The sequence below is a fragment of the Coregonus clupeaformis genome, chromosome 35 (assembly GCF_020615455.1).
Source record: "Coregonus clupeaformis isolate EN_2021a chromosome 35, ASM2061545v1, whole genome shotgun sequence".
Classification (NCBI taxonomy): Eukaryota; Metazoa; Chordata; class Actinopteri; order Salmoniformes; family Salmonidae; genus Coregonus; species Coregonus clupeaformis.
The window spans coordinates 19,572,575-19,588,751 of NC_059226.1; the positions used below are offsets into that span (position 1 = coordinate 19,572,575).

Consider the following 16,177-nt stretch of genomic DNA (forward strand, 5'->3'; position numbering starts at 1 on the left):
CTGACTGTTATAAGTCACCCGTCTGCCATGGGGGCTGAGATGAGAGGCATCCTCAGAATGATTCATCCCTATTGGTCCATCAGGAATCAGGATGGAACATTCCAACACTATCTCTGTACTCCACTGATATTACAAGGCAGAGTATAGTGTTTAGAATGCATCCAATCACTTTACCCATGGATTCATCATGGATACTGTATGTAACCTTTGCCCTTGTGCTACTACTGTCTAGCCTGTTGCAAACAAACCATTTCACCATAGTATCTTAATCTGTGCCCCTGCCCCTCTGCCAACCTCCTCCTTTGTACATGACTGTGATGCCCCCCTCCCTCCTCTCTATCTGTCAGTGATGCCCCCTACCTGTCAGTGATGCCACAGGTGCCCAACAACAGTTCAGCGTAGCGTCCCCAGCGTCGCTGCAGGATGATGTCGATGTCCACCGGCTCGTTGTCGATAAAGATCTGCTGCATGCAGCCGTGGAAGTGGTTCAGCTTGGTCTCACACTTCCTGATCGTGTTGTTAGTCTTCGGACACCCTGAGGACAAAAGCACAGAGGGATGTCTGAAGATATGTTCCTATTGGGCGGTTCTTTTGATAGTGAGAACATCAAAATGGTGTTGGGCCAGTAACGGAATGGTCGCTAGTTCAAATCCCCGAGCTGACTAGGTGAAAAATGTGCCGATGTGCCCTTGAGCAAGGCACGTAACCCTAATTGCTCTGGATAAGTGCGTCTGCTAAATGACTAAAAATATAAGAACAAAAGTAGTGCACAGTAAAGGGAATTGGGTGCCATTTGGGACGCACCCCAGGTCTGGTCAACAGCTCACCTCCAGTGGTTGCTGTTGTAATGTATGTTGATGTTGGGAACAGTGAAGTGAAGAGCCAGAACAGGTGTGGTGAACAGCTCACCTCCAAAGAAGTAGCGGTCCCCTGTGCGAACAGTGAAAGGGTTGGTGATTTTTAGTGGAGAGCCCTCCTCCTCATCTATGGTGATGGACAGTAGGTTGTCCCTGGCTGCTACGTCTACGGTGTGCCAGAAACCATCATTCAAACGGTAACCTGAAGAGAGGAACAAACAGAAACCATAGTAGAACAGCTTTATATTTCATGAATGAGAAAACAGCAATCAGTATGAATCAAAATGATTGTTTATACCTTTTTCTGTGGCATTGCAAGATCATACAGTATTCATTTGCCAAAAAATATTCTACCCTCTCAAATGTTCTGCACATTATTTATAATTTGTAGAAGGGTAAGAATGTATTAATGAGGCAGGGTGAGTTCAGTTACACATTTTGGCTCACCTGCTGCGAACTGTAGTTTCTTCTTGCCTGGCTGAAAGAGTGTGACATTGACCTGTCCCTCACTCAGGCCCAGCTCCAAGGCTCCCAGGTCGTCAGCAAAGCGTGTGAACATCAGCAGGCCTGTGTAGTCCCAGGAACGGAACTTAAACTTGACAAACATCCGAGGCTTCCTGAAGAACCCAGGCACCTGCAGGTAGTTGTTGGGCCCGGCGAAGGTCATGGGTTTCCACAGAATGTCACGGCACGCGTAGTGCATCTTTTTCTGAGAAAAAGAACATGTGTTCAGGTATGAGGAAATAATTATTGTATTTACAACAAACTATGAAGAAAGATTAGCAACATCACTGTAGGTCACAGGTAAATCGTGTGTGTAGGTAAATGAGTATGCGATGCAGTCTGATGAGAAGCTGCACCTGCCGAGGGATGCGTATCTCAGGCTCCTGGTCCTGGGCCATGTTGATGATGTTGATCCCGTTGATGAAGACGTTCTCCAGGCAGCCACGGAAGTTAGGAACCTCTGGGAGGTGGGGTACATTGGGCTCAATCACTCCCCCCACATACAACTAGGAGAGGACCAGGAGAGGAATACATTAGATAAATCGACCCTTATGATGAATGGAATATTATATTCAAGGTCACACATTTATTTTTAGGTTTAGATCATCTGTTTATCAACAAAGTACACCCTGAATGACTAGCAGGCGCCAGGTAAATAGTAGGCTGATCTCTGTCTACGACCATTGACCCCTTCAATGACCACTTAATTACTGTCCTTATGGAGCACTGTCACAAGCCTGACTCCAAACTCTCCAGGCCCACTACCTTATAATGTTCAACAACAAAAAACATGTCCAGACACACCTTAGCGTCTAGTTCTATGACCAACCTGAGTGTCCAGGTCTATGTAGGTGAAATCGCCATTGCAGATCGCCGTCTCTGTGTGGGCGTCCACTGTGAAGTTGACCTGTCGACCGAAGCGCTTGATGGTGACGTAATGCCAGTGCTGGTCATCGAGTATGTTGCCAACGGTCATTGTGGTCCGACCGTCCACCTGGTTGACCGTACTGCTTCCTATGATAGGAGAACGGAAACGAATGACATAAGAATTTGATAGGATGATGGGATTACTGCTGGGTAAAACTACCTCAATAGTCAAGCAAGTTCTAGCTATAGCTATATGCCATTTAGCAGACGCTTTTCTCCAAAGCGACTTACAGTTACCTGTATATACATTTTTCTATAAATGTTTCCTTTAGAGAAGGTGGAGCTGAGGTAATGGCTTTACCAACCTGAGTTCTCCTCACAGATACAGAAGCCTAATGTCTATTTCAGCAGTAATGGAGGATCGACAGGGATATTCAATCCCTGTTTTTCATCCAGTAAAGATAATTAAATCTAATCTAGGAAACTAAATTCCTAAATCATATCTCAGCCTATCAGATTGTATAATCACCCCACAACATTAATATTCCTGTTCCTTGCCATTAAGCATTTCATTGTACCCCGTATCTTGTGTACAGTCGTGGTCAAAAGTTTTGAGAATGACACAAGTATTGGTCTTCACAAAGTTCGCTGCTTCAGTGTTATGATATATTTCTGTCAGATGTTACTATGGTATACTGAAGTATAATTACAAGCATTCCATAAGTGTCAAAGGCTTTTATTGACAATTACATTAAGTTTATGCAAAGAGTCAATATTTGCAGTGTTGACCCTTCTTTTTCAAGACCTCTGCAATCCGCCCTGGCATGCTGTCAACTAACTTCTGGGCCACACCTGACTGATGGCAGCCCATTCTTGCATAATCAATGCTTGGAGTTTGTCAGAATTTGTGGGTTTTTGTTTGTCCACCCGCCTCTTGAGGATCGACCACAAGTTCTCAATGGGATTAAGGTCTGGGGAGTTTCCTGGCCATGGACCCAAAATGTCGATGTTTTGTTCCCCGAGCCACTTAGTTATCACTTTTGCCTTATGGCAAGGTGCTCCATCATGCTGGAAAAGGCATTGGTCATCACCAAACTGTTCTTGGATGGTTGGGAGAAGTTGCTCTTGAAGGATGTGTTGGTACCATTCTTTATTCATGGGTGTGTTCTTAGGCACATTTGTGAGTGAGCCCACTCCCTTGGCTGAGAAGCAACCCCACACATGAATGGTCTCAGAATTCTTTACTGTTGGCATGACACAGGACTGACGGTAGTGCTCACATTGTCTTCTCCGGACAAGGTGTTTTCCAGATGCCCCAAACAATCGGAAAGGGGATTCATCAGAGAAAATGACTTTACCCCAGTCCTCAGCAGTCCAATCCCTGTACCTTTTGCAGAATATCAGTCTGTCCCTGATGTTTTTCCTGGAGAGAAGTGGCTTCTTTGCTGCCCTTTTTGACACCAGGCCATCCTCCAAAAGTATTCGCCTCACTGTGCGTGCAGATGCACTCACACCTGCCTGCTGCCATTCCTGAGCAAGCTCTGCACTGGTGGTGCCCCGATCCCGCAGCTGAATCAACTTTAGGAGACGGTCCTGGCGCTTGCTGGACTTTCTTGGCCGCCCTGACGCCTTCTTCACAACAATTAAGCCTCTCTCCTTGAAGTTCTTGATGATCCGATAAATGGTTGATTTAGGTGCAATCTTACTAGCAGCAATATCCTTGCCTGTTATGCCCTTTTTGTGCAAAGCAATGATGACGGCACGTGTTTCCTTGCAGGTAACCATGGTTAACAGAGGAAGAACAATGATTTCAAGCACCACCCTCCTTTTAAAGCTTCCAGTCTGTTATTCTAACTCAATCAGCATGACAGAGTGATCTCCAGCCTTGTCCTCGTCAACACTCTCACCTGTGTTAACGAGAGAATCACTGACATGATGGCAGCTGGTCCTTTTGTGGCAGGGCTGAAATGCAGTGGAAATGTTTTTGGGGGATTAAGTTCATTTTCATGGCAAAGAGGGACTTTGCAATTAATTGCAATTCATCTGATCACTCTTCATGACATTCTGGAGAATATGCAAATTGCCATCATCAAAACTGAGGCAGCAGACTTGGTGAAAATTTGTATTTGTGTAATTTTCAAAACTTTTGACCACGACTGTATATGACAACATATTTAATTTTGTTTGATTTGATCCTTCACAGAACAACTGGTCAGAGTGCTTCTTATCTGTCCTCCCTCTATGGCATAGAGCACTCTGACCAGTTTAGAGTCTCTGCCCAGCCATACCCCACACATTCCAGCTGATCTTACCTAGGCCGATGGTGAGAACGAGGCGTCCTTTCTTCAGCTCCAGGGTCAAGATGTCTCCCTGGACTCCCTCACTGTGTAGCAGCAGCCCGTCCTGCTCCAGGGTCTTAAAGTTCACGGCAAAATGGTCCTGCAGGGTCCGGAACCTCTTCCCTGGGAACATGTAGGCTACAGAGTCGTCCCCGTTCATCTGCATCACGTAAGAGTCTGGCCGAGAGAGAAGGGGAAAGTGTTTAGATGTTAGAGGTTGAATGGCACATTTGTGGTCCTATGAATATTCAAATAGTTAAGAGGCTCAAAAGTGTTCCTGTGATATAGTGTAGATAGATGTTTGATAGATACTGTTTGACGTTGGTGCCATTGAGTTGTGAGGGTTGACTCAATTGACTGTTGAGGTTAGTTACTGACTATTAACTGTGTTAGTTTTATGACTGTTGAGTGTGGTATTGATTTGGCATTTACTGGTGGAGTGGTGCTTCATCAAGTGGAATTCATTAGGTTAGTAGCAGTTGGTGGATAGGTGTGGTCCTTGAGTATAGGGATGAATGTCCTACAGTAGTCTCTCTTGACAGCCATTCATATACGCTAGCTATCTTGAGAGTTCGAAGAAGACTCCTACAGCAAATTATAGTTACAATGATTGTGAAAGGTGTCCTTACCGTAAGCACAGCCAAACACCTCCAGCCTGACACCGATCTTGCCTCCATTCTCTGTGTTCCACCCCAGGGGCAGGAGGCGGATGTGTTTGGCTGTGAAGGCGTAGTGGAACACATTCCTCTTCACCTGGTGGTAGTTCCAGTTCCCAGGCATCGTCTGTGAACAGCAGAGAGAGAGAGAGTGTGAGAGAGAGAGAGAGAGAGAGAGAGAGAGAGAGAGAGAGAGAGAGAGAGAGAGAGCGAGAGGAAGAGTAATTCAGTCACTGAAGTGCAGTGTCGCCTGGCTCACCAAATTACTGCAGATGAACGGATGAAAGCAGATTAGTGTTGTCAGACACTCTCACTGAGGGATAATGCAGTAATGTTGTCTCTATTAACTGTTACTCTTTGGTGAACATTTCTTAAATTAACATGAAATCAAACAACCCACTGGGCACACACTGGTTGAAGCAACGTTGTTTCCACATTATTTAAATGAATTTCAATGAAATTATGTTGAAACAACGTGGAGTAGATGTTGTTGTGGTCCTCTGTAGCTCAGCTGGTAGAGCACGGCGCTTGTAACGCCAAGGTAGTGGGTTCGATCCCCGGGACCACCCATACACAAAAAAAGAAACATGTATGCACGCATGACTGTAAGTCGCTTTGGATAAAAGCGTCTGCTAAATGGCATATTATTATGTTGATTTGAAGTCTGTGCCCAGTGGGAACAGACTGCCAAGAATGACTGTTTTTTGACCTGACAGACCCCAACCTAAATGGATAGTTCACTCAAATGTCCTAATTCAATCTTCAGACCAGTCACTGTGTAGACAACTTTCAAGCTGAGAACAAATAACAAATCATTTGAGTAAACTATCCCTTTAAACCCCCACTCTCCCCCTCCCCTACCGAATTTCCTCCTTTCATGACGTAGGGTGTCCAGGAGTCGGGGCGGTCTCCATAGAGAAGGGTGTACTTGGTGACCCAGTCATAGGAATTGAAGGTGCCCTGAGTGGCGATGGCCTGGATGCGGTACTTCCTCTTCAGGTCGATCTGCAGCCAGGGCTGTCTGTCCCGGGGGGACGGGGACCAGCCACTGCTTCCTGGAGGAGGAACGCAACACACACACACACACACGTCATCAACCAGAACTCACACTCTGACTTCATTACACACAAAACACACACATAGATATAGGCAATATTCACACACTGGCCATGCATACACACACACACACACACACAGTTCTCATCACACAGAACACACACATACTGTAGTTAATAGGCGATATACAGTCGTGGTCAAAAGTTTTGAGAATGACACAAATACTAATTTTCACCAAGTCTGCTGCCTCAGTTTTGAAGATGGCAATTTGCATTACTCCAGAATGTCATGAAGAGTGATCAGATGAATTGCAATTAATTGCAAAGTCCCTCTTTGCCATGAAAATGAACTTAATCCCCCAAAAACATTTCCACTGCATTTCAGCCCTGCCACAAAAGGACCAGCTGCCATCATGTCAGTGATTCTCTCTTTAACACAGGTGAGAGTGTTGACGAGGACAAGGCTGGAGATCACTCTGTCATGCTGATTGAGTTAGAATAACAGACTGGAAGCTTTAAAAGGAGGGTGGTGCTTGAAATCATTGTTCTTCCTCTGTTAACCATGGTTACCTGCAAGGAAACACGTGCCGTCATCATTGCTTTGCACAAAAAGGGCTTCACAAATCAACCATTTATCGGATCATCAAGAACTTCAAGGAGAGAGGTTCAATTGTTGTGAAGAAGGCGTCAGGGCGCCCAAGAAAGTCCAGCAAGCGCCAGGACCGTCTCCTAAACTTGATTCATCTGCGGGATCGGGGCACCACCAGTGCAGAGCTTGCTCAGGAATGGCAGCAGGCAGGTGTGAGTGCATCTGCACACACAGTGAGGCAAATACTTTTGGAGGATGGCCTGGTGTCAAGAAGGGCAGCAAAGAAGCCACTTCTCTCCAGGAAAAACATCAGGGACAGACTGATATTCTGCAAAAGGTACAGGGATTGGACTGCTGAGGACTGGGGTAAAGTCATTTTCTCTGATGAATCCCCTTTCCGATTGTTTGGGGCATAAAGAATGGTACCAACACATCCTTCGAGAGCAACTTCTCCCAACCATCCAAGAACAGTTTGGTGACGACCAATGCCTTTTCCATCATGATGGAGCACCTTGCCATAAGGCAAAAGTGATAACTAAGTGGCTCGGGGAACAAAACATCAACATTTTGGGTCCATGGCCAGGAAACTCCCCAGACCTTAATCCCATTGAGAACTTGTGGTTGATCCTCAAGAGGCGGGTGGACAAACAAAAACCCACAAATTCTGACAAACTCCAAGCATTGATTATGCAAGAATGGGCTGCCATCAATCAGGTGTGGCCCAGAAGTTAGTTGACAGCATGCCAGGGCGGATTGCAGAGGTCTTGAAAAAGAAGGGTCAACACTGCAATTAATGTAATTGTCAATAAAAGCCTTTGACACTTATGGAATGCTTGTAATTATACTTCAGTATACCATAGTAACATCTGACAAACATATCTCATAACACTGAAGCAGCGAACTTTGTGAAGACCAATACTTGTGTCATTCTCAAAACTTTTGACCACGACTGTATATCTGGTGTCATTCTCAAAACAGAAAACATCCAATCACATACACAACACAAAACAGTCTACATAAAACAACAAATTCATCAATGAAGTAGTTAAGAAAAAGAAAACTAACCATACAATTTGGCAAAGTTGGCTGAGTACAAAAAGTTATATCTGGAAGAGGCCAAGAAGGAGTTGGCATAGAGCGAAGATACCAAGGGATCAACACATTCATCTAGAACAAAAGATGAGAGAGAGAGAAGAGGTGGTTAAACACAGAGATTACAGTAATTCTCAGACTACACTATACATCATTCTCCAAAACCGTTCAAATCACATGATAACATAAGGGATTTCAGCTGAACAAAACCCAACATGTCTAGTGGAGCCTCTCCTCACACAGATAAGGGACAGACTTTGGATTGCAACTAATTAGGCACTGCATAATCTGTACTGGAGTTGGGCACAAGCAAGGAACAGTCAAAAAGTCTGATTACATTCAGAGGCATGAAAATAAAAGCACAGAGTAATTAGGCCTCTCTGTGGTGTGCAGTAATAACCCTTCCAGAATATGACCTTCCATTTGCACAGTGCATGGTGCAGTCAACTGTAATGCTACAGTATAAAATGGCTCCTTAAGAACAGGTGGAGCTGTAGTGATGAATTGAATCATCAGTCCTAAGATCTCCTCCCAGATAAAGATACAGAGACCTAGCTAATGTCTTTATTTCAACAGTAATGGATGGCGGATTGAGTCAGGCATGAAACCAGAAGCCAGTAAGTATTTTATTTCCACTGTGCCTGTGAGATGAATGATCATTATCAAGAAGAGAACCTCCACCCGTCCCCTTTTTATTGAGCTAAAGAAATAAATGTAATATGCAGAGGGCTTTCAGCTTTGCAAACACATTTGGAAATGAACAGTGCGAGTGTGTGTGTGTGTGATCAAATGCATCTGTTTTGCATGATATACTATGCAGTTAATGATACTAACTGAGGCCCTGTCTGTCTCTCAGGATGATAGCTGGTGTTATTCTATGGGTGCCTAGTGGACAGATAGCAGCAAAATAAATCAGAGGCGTTCCCTCATTGTCTCATCAACCGTCTGTCTCATCCGCCATCCCCCGTCCTCGATAAATACCCTCAGCAATTAGGAATCACTATAATTCTGCCTAATCTTGTCATTGGCACAGATAAACCCACTATGTCCTCGCCACGGCCGCTGGAAAACACTGCCTTATCTTCTGCAATGTCATAACATGTCTGTTACTCCTCCTCCCAGCTCAGAGTAATGTAGCTAGGTAGGAAAGGAATAGACAGATGGACAAACAGGCTGAGAAGATGGAGAGAAAAAACGACAAAGGGGGAAAGAAAGAGAGACACAAATCTCACAGTAGAAAACAGATCTGGGGAGGCTAAAACAATGCTCCGCCCCCCACCGTCATGTCTTGGAGTAATCCTCTCAGTGACACAAAACTAGTTTCACCATTGTAGCTTCTATTAATACAGTATACTCTGAGGTCAAACTGATGAGGGAGGGAGACAGGGAGCGACAGAGAGAGGTCGAAAAAAAGGGAGACGTTTGCAGAATTAGTATTCAGGCTGCAGAGGGAGGGAAGAGGGGAGGTATGGAGGGATGGAGGGAGGTGAGTGAGGGTGCAGACTCTTTTAGAACAGCTCTTGAAGAGGGAGAAAATAAATGGAGATAGGAGCGTCGGAGTGTCGGAGCGTCGGAGTGGAAGAGCTCAAACAGGAAAAACTAGGGGATAACCTCAGCTGAAGAATAAAACCTTGTCTCTGTACACAGTATGTGAGACAGCATCATTGAACTGGTCAGGCAGAGAGGTCCTTGTCATAACAGTCAGGAGTAGACTATGCCACCCACTCTGAGCCTAAACACCTTCCATTCCATTTCCCACCGTCACAACAGCTCAATCTGTCATGGGACTGTGAACGCTGTCATCCAAGGACCATTCAGGTGGAAAGAAATCAGCTGAGCCAGAGAAATGTGCTGCCTTTGACCTTGAGTGTTATAGTATAGTGTCTCTGTCTGGGTATCTGAGTCTGGACTAGGTGACCTTTCTGGCCATGTCCCCTGATCCTATCCTGCAGACATTACAGACTGAGAACACACTGTTACTGCAGTACGTCAGGAAGTACAATACTCTGCTGCCTATAGATTGTTTGTCAAGTCAATGATTCTTCAGCTAACTCCAACAACAAAGCCTATAACCCTACACTAATAGAAGTTCAAGTTTACTTCCAGTTTAAGGTACATAGATTTTTGTTAATTTCCCTGGTGAGCAGTATAGAGGGTTGTAGAGGGTAGAGAAGAACTACAGGTATTAAAGGCATAGAGAAAGGCAGAGAGTCAATAGGACTACTGTAGGTTAACCCAGGCCTTGCCACTCAAGGCAGAGAGCCAATAGGACTACTGTAGGTTAACCCAGGCCTTGCCACTCAAGGCAGAGAGTCAATAGGACTACTGTAGGTTAACCCAGGCCTTGCCACTCAACGCCCAACCCCTACTGAAAGGATGCTCTTCTCTCCTCCTCTCTCCCCTCCATCCGACTGCAAACCTCCCTCCACCCTCTTCTCTCTCCTCACATCCCCTATCCCTCCTTCTCACTCAGCACACCTCTTTTCTCTCTCTCTCTCTCTCTCTCTCTCTCTCTCTCTCTCTCTCTCTCTCTCTCTCTCTCTCTCTCTCTCTCTCCTGGGCCAAAATCATGAGGGAGCTCCTTACCTAACGCCTTCCCTCTCTCTTCCTCTCATTTGATCTCAAATACCTCTCGAGTTGGCGTCGCTGTGTCGCAGTTACTAAAAGATGTACCCAGAGCTTATCCAGAACATTCCACCCCCTGCTCTCTCTTCCTCTTCTTCTCTCTCCCTCTCCATCTCTTTCTCTCTCACACTCTCTCTCTATCATGTTACTTCTCTCTCTCTCTCCCTCTCTCTCACTCTCTCTCTCTCTCTCTCTCTGCCTCTCTCTCTCTCTCTCTCTCTCTCTCTCTCTCTCTCTCTCTCTCTCTCTCTCTCTCTCTCTCTCTCTCTCTCTCTCTCTCTCTTGCACTCTCATTCTCACTCTCACTCTCTCTCTCCCTCTACCTCTCTCTCTCTCCCTCTCTCTCTCTCTCTCCCTCTCTACACCACCACCAGGGGTTCTCTCAATCCATCTATCATTAAGGGAATGGCTTGGCTCAGTTGGCTGTAACTGTGAAAAGCTGCTGCCGGCCTATCAGAGATGCTGATGCATCAGTCTAGTGTTACTGTGGGGTGGAGAGGCTGCATGGGGCTGGGGCTGTCTGGGCTGACACATCACAATTGTTGTGCATATTGAAACAGCCTCCTCCGGACACATCATGCAGTGGCCCATGATAAACAATGTACAGTGTGATGAATATCTGGGCTTTTCAGGGATATTTGCTTTAGGATCTCTCATTAATTTATGGTTAGGAGACACGAATCCTAATGTTAAATGCCTGAATTTTTTGAATTGGGATTGTGTGGCACACAGAGTGGAAGGCAGGTTGCGTGTTAGAGTACAGACTGTTAATTATTCATAGCCAAAGTCAGGCCTCACAGTGGGGAGAGTCTGCCTGCCAACAGGGAGGACAGAGGGAAAGTAAAAAGTAAGCAAAATATGAAAGACATCAAAGTCCCAAACCATCTCATATACAGGACCATCATCCCACAGCATCCCGCATCTGTCTAAGAATAGAACAGAACAAAGTTTCCACATTGGTGCACCTCTATCCTCCGTATCAATTCCCCTCACTCACACTCACTCACACACACACACACAGACACACACACCACATGTCCCAACTAGTCTCTGTGAGGACTGGAGATGCACACTAAGACGGAACAACACATATCAGTGCACACACACACAAACAGATACATACACATTTTCACAGTAATAAACACATACACACACACACACACACACCACAGGAGGCTGCTGAGGGGCAGCTCATAATAATGGCTGGAACGGAGCAAATGGAATGGCATCAAAATGGAAACCATGTGTTTGTGGTATTTAATACCATTCCACTGATTCCGCTCCAGTCATTACCACGAGCCCGTTCTCCCCAATTAAGGTGCCACCAACCTCCTGTGACACACACACACACACACACACAGCTGCAAGGGCAGTAGCATAGTAGGAGTGCCCCAGCAATGCTGTGGGTTAGCCCCACCCCAGATGAGCATATCCCAGGAATGGAGTCTCCATTTTAATCTGGCTCAGTTACACTGTGTACATCACATCCCATCCACAGCAGATTTACAGTATATGCTTGGCTGCCTGCCTGCCTGCCTGACTCACAGCCTGAGTCGTGGGCACTGCTTCATATGCCTGCCACCACCCAGATACACAGGCCGGCAGGCCAAACCACAGGAGGTAAAACACCACAACACCATCACAGTAAAGCAGTCAGCTTCCAAACACAGCAGTTTGATACTCCATCCCTAATAGCCAGTACTTACAACCAACTTCCCTCAATACCAACTCATCCAGAACGCTGCAGCCCGTCTGGTGTTCAACCTTCCCAAGTTCTCTCACGTCACCCCGCTCCTCCGCACACTCCACTGGCTTCCAGTTGAAGCTCGCATCTGCTACAAGGCCATGGTGCTTGCCTACGGAGCTGTGAGGGGAATGGCACCTCCTTACCTTCAGGCTCTGATCAGTCCCTACACCCAAACGAGGGCATTGCGTTTTTCCACCTCTGGCCTGCTGGTCCCCCTACCTCTGCGGAAGCACAGTTCCCACTCAGCCCAGTCAAAACTGTTCACTGCTCTGGCACCCCAATGGTGGAACAAGCTCCCTCATGACGCCAGAACAGCGGAGTCTCTGACCACCTTCCGGAGACACTTGAAACCCTACCTCTTTAAGGAATACCTGGGATAGTATAAAAGTAATCCGTCTACCCCCCTCCTACCCCACCCCCACAAAAAAATAATAATAATAATAATAAATTAAACAACAAAAAAACAAAAAAAACTTTAAAAATAGAAAATAAAACAAAAGGATAAATAAAATATTAGAAATGAAATATTAAAAGGTAATTTGAAAAAAAAGAAAAAATATATATAAAACTAATGACAGTTAAGAATATACTCTTTACAAAAATATATTTTAAAAAAATATGTATTTATTTGTAAAGTGGTTGTCTCACTGGCTATCATAAGGTGAATGCACCAATTTGTAAGTCGCTCTGGATAAGAGTGTCTGCTAAATGACGTAAATGTAAATACTGAAGGCATACAGAAGTAACGCAATAGACCACAGAACAAAATGCCAAATACTCTACTGGTGTAAACACATCTAGAAAACTGACCAGTGTGGTTACCCCAACACACACATGGATACCATAACCCCACCTAGTTCCCCAAAATGGAATCCATGTGACACCACAAAAAAAAATACAATTCACACTACATGACCATAACAAGTGTTCACAATGTATTTATACAACCAAATGTACCAGACATAGACATACAGTACAACTCACCACAATATCACACCCAAATGTCCCAGATATTTAATTCCCACCTTAATCACTCTATCTGTCCAGCAGCCAGGATAGCCTGCCTGGGTGATCCTCTTACAGTAGGCTAACACCGCCACAGCACCAAGAGGGCACTGGGGCACTAAGTACTCACTAGTAATCACTAATATAGCCTAGAGAGAGAAAAACACACTACCTGCCCTGTTTACTGTACTGTATGCAGTGATATGAAGTGAATTAACAATGTTTTTCAGAAGTTTATACCTTTACATGGTACATTCACATATCATGGTGTCAGGTGGTCCTAGCCCACCGTCCCCCTCTCTCTCCCTACACCCTACCTCCCTTTCCCTCCCCCTCCACACCACCCTATCTATTTTTTTTTTTTAAACAGCTTGGTGATGAGTCACGCTGCAGCCTTTAATTCATTCATGATCAATGCAGTTCAGATTTGCTGAGGTAATCGTCTCGACATTGATTTAAGGAAAAACACACCACCAAGTTTTTTCTCCACATGCATCTCAAATACATCTTCATATGACCTTGCATGTTATACCCTCCTGTACAACCACATCAAAATCGACAATTAAAAAACAATATACATCATTGATCACGGAATTTCTATTAGGAATTTTTGCCGCGTCATGCGTGTTCCTAGATGAAGGAGACATTGGGCTCGTGGACAGGTGATGAGCACACACTCTGCGAAAGTACTGCATTGGGGTGGTCCCGCACGCGGCAGGCAGGTTAGGATACGGCTCTATTAATTCCTGCTGCTTTTACAGATAAGAAACCACATTTTCAGAGCCATCATTATCATACAGTTTGGGATATTCTCTACGACACAGTGGTTATTTGACATGACCGTAACAGAGTGCTAGAGAGGTGGCCGGGAAATGAACCATGCGATGCAGAAACTTGCACGCTGGCGCGAGAAAGCACTGCAATGCAGAAAGCCCCGTGCGAGACTGTAACCGCCGCGCGCCCTCAGTCCATGCCACTTCACTTATCTCAGAATTCAACGCAAAAATATATAGAATATGAAACTGTGTAAAATATAACAGCCATCGTGAACCCTTATACAATGTTTTGATGATTATTGGTCATTTTAAATCAGATGTTCTGCCCTTCAAAGATGCACCTATTGCCCAGAGCTTTTAGCCACTTCTATCTTGATTCACATTTTTACAATGAATCCCCTTTTATGTCAATATTGTTATCAATATGCTGCATATACAGGCTTAGGCTATTTAATTCATCTGACAGCAATTGGCTAAGAAATGACAAGACACTGACAGAAATTACCATTACTGTTTCACAAGACTTACGTGATGAGCACTCTTGAAAACCCCAAAATAAAAGGCTTATGCTCAATATTTTGCAAATCATCCTTTACAGAGGACAAGCGTCTCCGCACATGCTCTGTTAATTAGATCGTAGATTGTGTTCTCCTCTCCACAGGGCACGGTAGCATCCTTTCACCCCCCTTTTCCCAACTTTAACTCGCGCAGTTCCAACTCCTCTTCCCGGGATCTCGGGTAGCCTCTGCCGGGACGGGGACGCGCATCAGTTACTGGTGCTGATGCTGCGCTTCACCGAGAGCGCGCACTGCTAGGCTATATTTTATGTAAATTGTTTTTAATAACGGTCACATATAGGGGACAAATTTCCAAGTGTGATCACTTTGTGGATTTGAAATACTGGCAACGCATGCTTTGACACTGTGACTTCAGTAGCTCCTCCAGAATTCCGCGTAGTTTTTGGTCCAGAGGAAGGAAGGTGGGAAGGAAGGGAGGGGTGGAAGAAAAAAAAACTTTTTTGGTCCAGCAGGCTACTTCTGTTTCCCAGTAGAGAATTTGAATGCTATACGTTTGACTTTGTTGTCAATAGTTCCGTAAATATACCTAGTCAGTAGTTTAGTAACCCAGGATTTATGCAATTCGTTTCACCGTTGTAGAATAAGGTTGTTCCTTTCCCGCATCGTTACACTCGCATATTGCTTTGGTTTGGCATCTCCCATATTCAATCAGTGGGCTTGGCATGCGGTACTTCTCACGGCCTCGCACTGGTCATGGGCGCACTGAGCCTATCAGAGAGCATCATCAATTTGGTCAAAAGCCTCTTCCTCCCCTGAGACCAAAAGTCAGACGACGATTATAATAACGATTACAATGTCTGTCGTTGCTCCCTAATAATGTGTTCGAGACTAATACTGTACTGTACAAGAGAGAGTAGCCTACAGAAGGCTACACTACAACCATTTATGTGGTGGACCTTGACCTACAATAGGGCCCTGAATAGGTACCAACAAAGTTAAAAGAGACTGATGATGTGTGGCCCAGGTTTAGTGACTGCCAGTTTGTGGCTGATGCTGAGACAGGCAGAGGCAGAGAGGACAGGGTGGGGGCGGGGTGGTAGGATTGACTGGGGGATTTATCTATGACATGTGTGGCACACTGGCCATGAACTAAAAAGGCTTTGAGATTAAGAAATGGGTTTATGGGACAGTGGGCAGCAGCAGTGTCAGTGCCAGGATGGGGTGAGATTGGACGTCGAGGCCAGCGTGAGATTTGCATTTTCAATCAAATCAGATTGGCATTTTGTAATCTCTCTGCCTCCACCTCCCCCAGCAATACCATAACATACTATATACCTCTGTAAATTGAATATATGAAGCCTATACTCTCTAATAAGATAAGGAGGAGGAGGAAGAGGAGGAGGAGGAGGAGGAGTAATAGAGGTCTAGTTTGTTTTTTTCCCACTAATTGCTTGTATAAAGAATAATCATCTTGGTTTCAAAATGCATGTCACATTGATTGGATTGGTTCTCTCAGCAAAGCCCTGGTTTGTAAACAACAGTGAGAA

General features: G+C 45.1%; 1 protein-coding gene across 1 annotated transcript in view; it reads right to left on the reverse strand.

Annotated features, from left to right (window-relative positions):
* LOC121551146 (contactin-associated protein 1-like) overlaps window positions 1-15,293 on the reverse strand; it is a 29,301-nt gene extending 14,008 nt beyond the window's left edge. The window contains exons 1-10 of the mRNA XM_041863699.2: window positions 14,641-15,293; window positions 7,933-8,034; window positions 6,085-6,278; window positions 5,197-5,350; window positions 4,541-4,744; window positions 2,191-2,375; window positions 1,718-1,867; window positions 1,305-1,566; window positions 910-1,059; window positions 361-535 (exon numbers count right to left, since the gene is read on the reverse strand). Coding sequence (XP_041719633.1) covers window positions 361-535; window positions 910-1,059; window positions 1,305-1,566; window positions 1,718-1,867; window positions 2,191-2,375; window positions 4,541-4,744; window positions 5,197-5,350; window positions 6,085-6,278; window positions 7,933-8,034; window positions 14,641-14,701 — 1,637 coding nt within the window. The 5' untranslated portion in view covers window positions 14,702-15,293. The remainder of the gene's footprint in view (window positions 1-360; window positions 536-909; window positions 1,060-1,304; window positions 1,567-1,717; window positions 1,868-2,190; window positions 2,376-4,540; window positions 4,745-5,196; window positions 5,351-6,084; window positions 6,279-7,932; window positions 8,035-14,640) is intronic.
* Window positions 15,294-16,177: the final 884 nt, after the last annotated feature.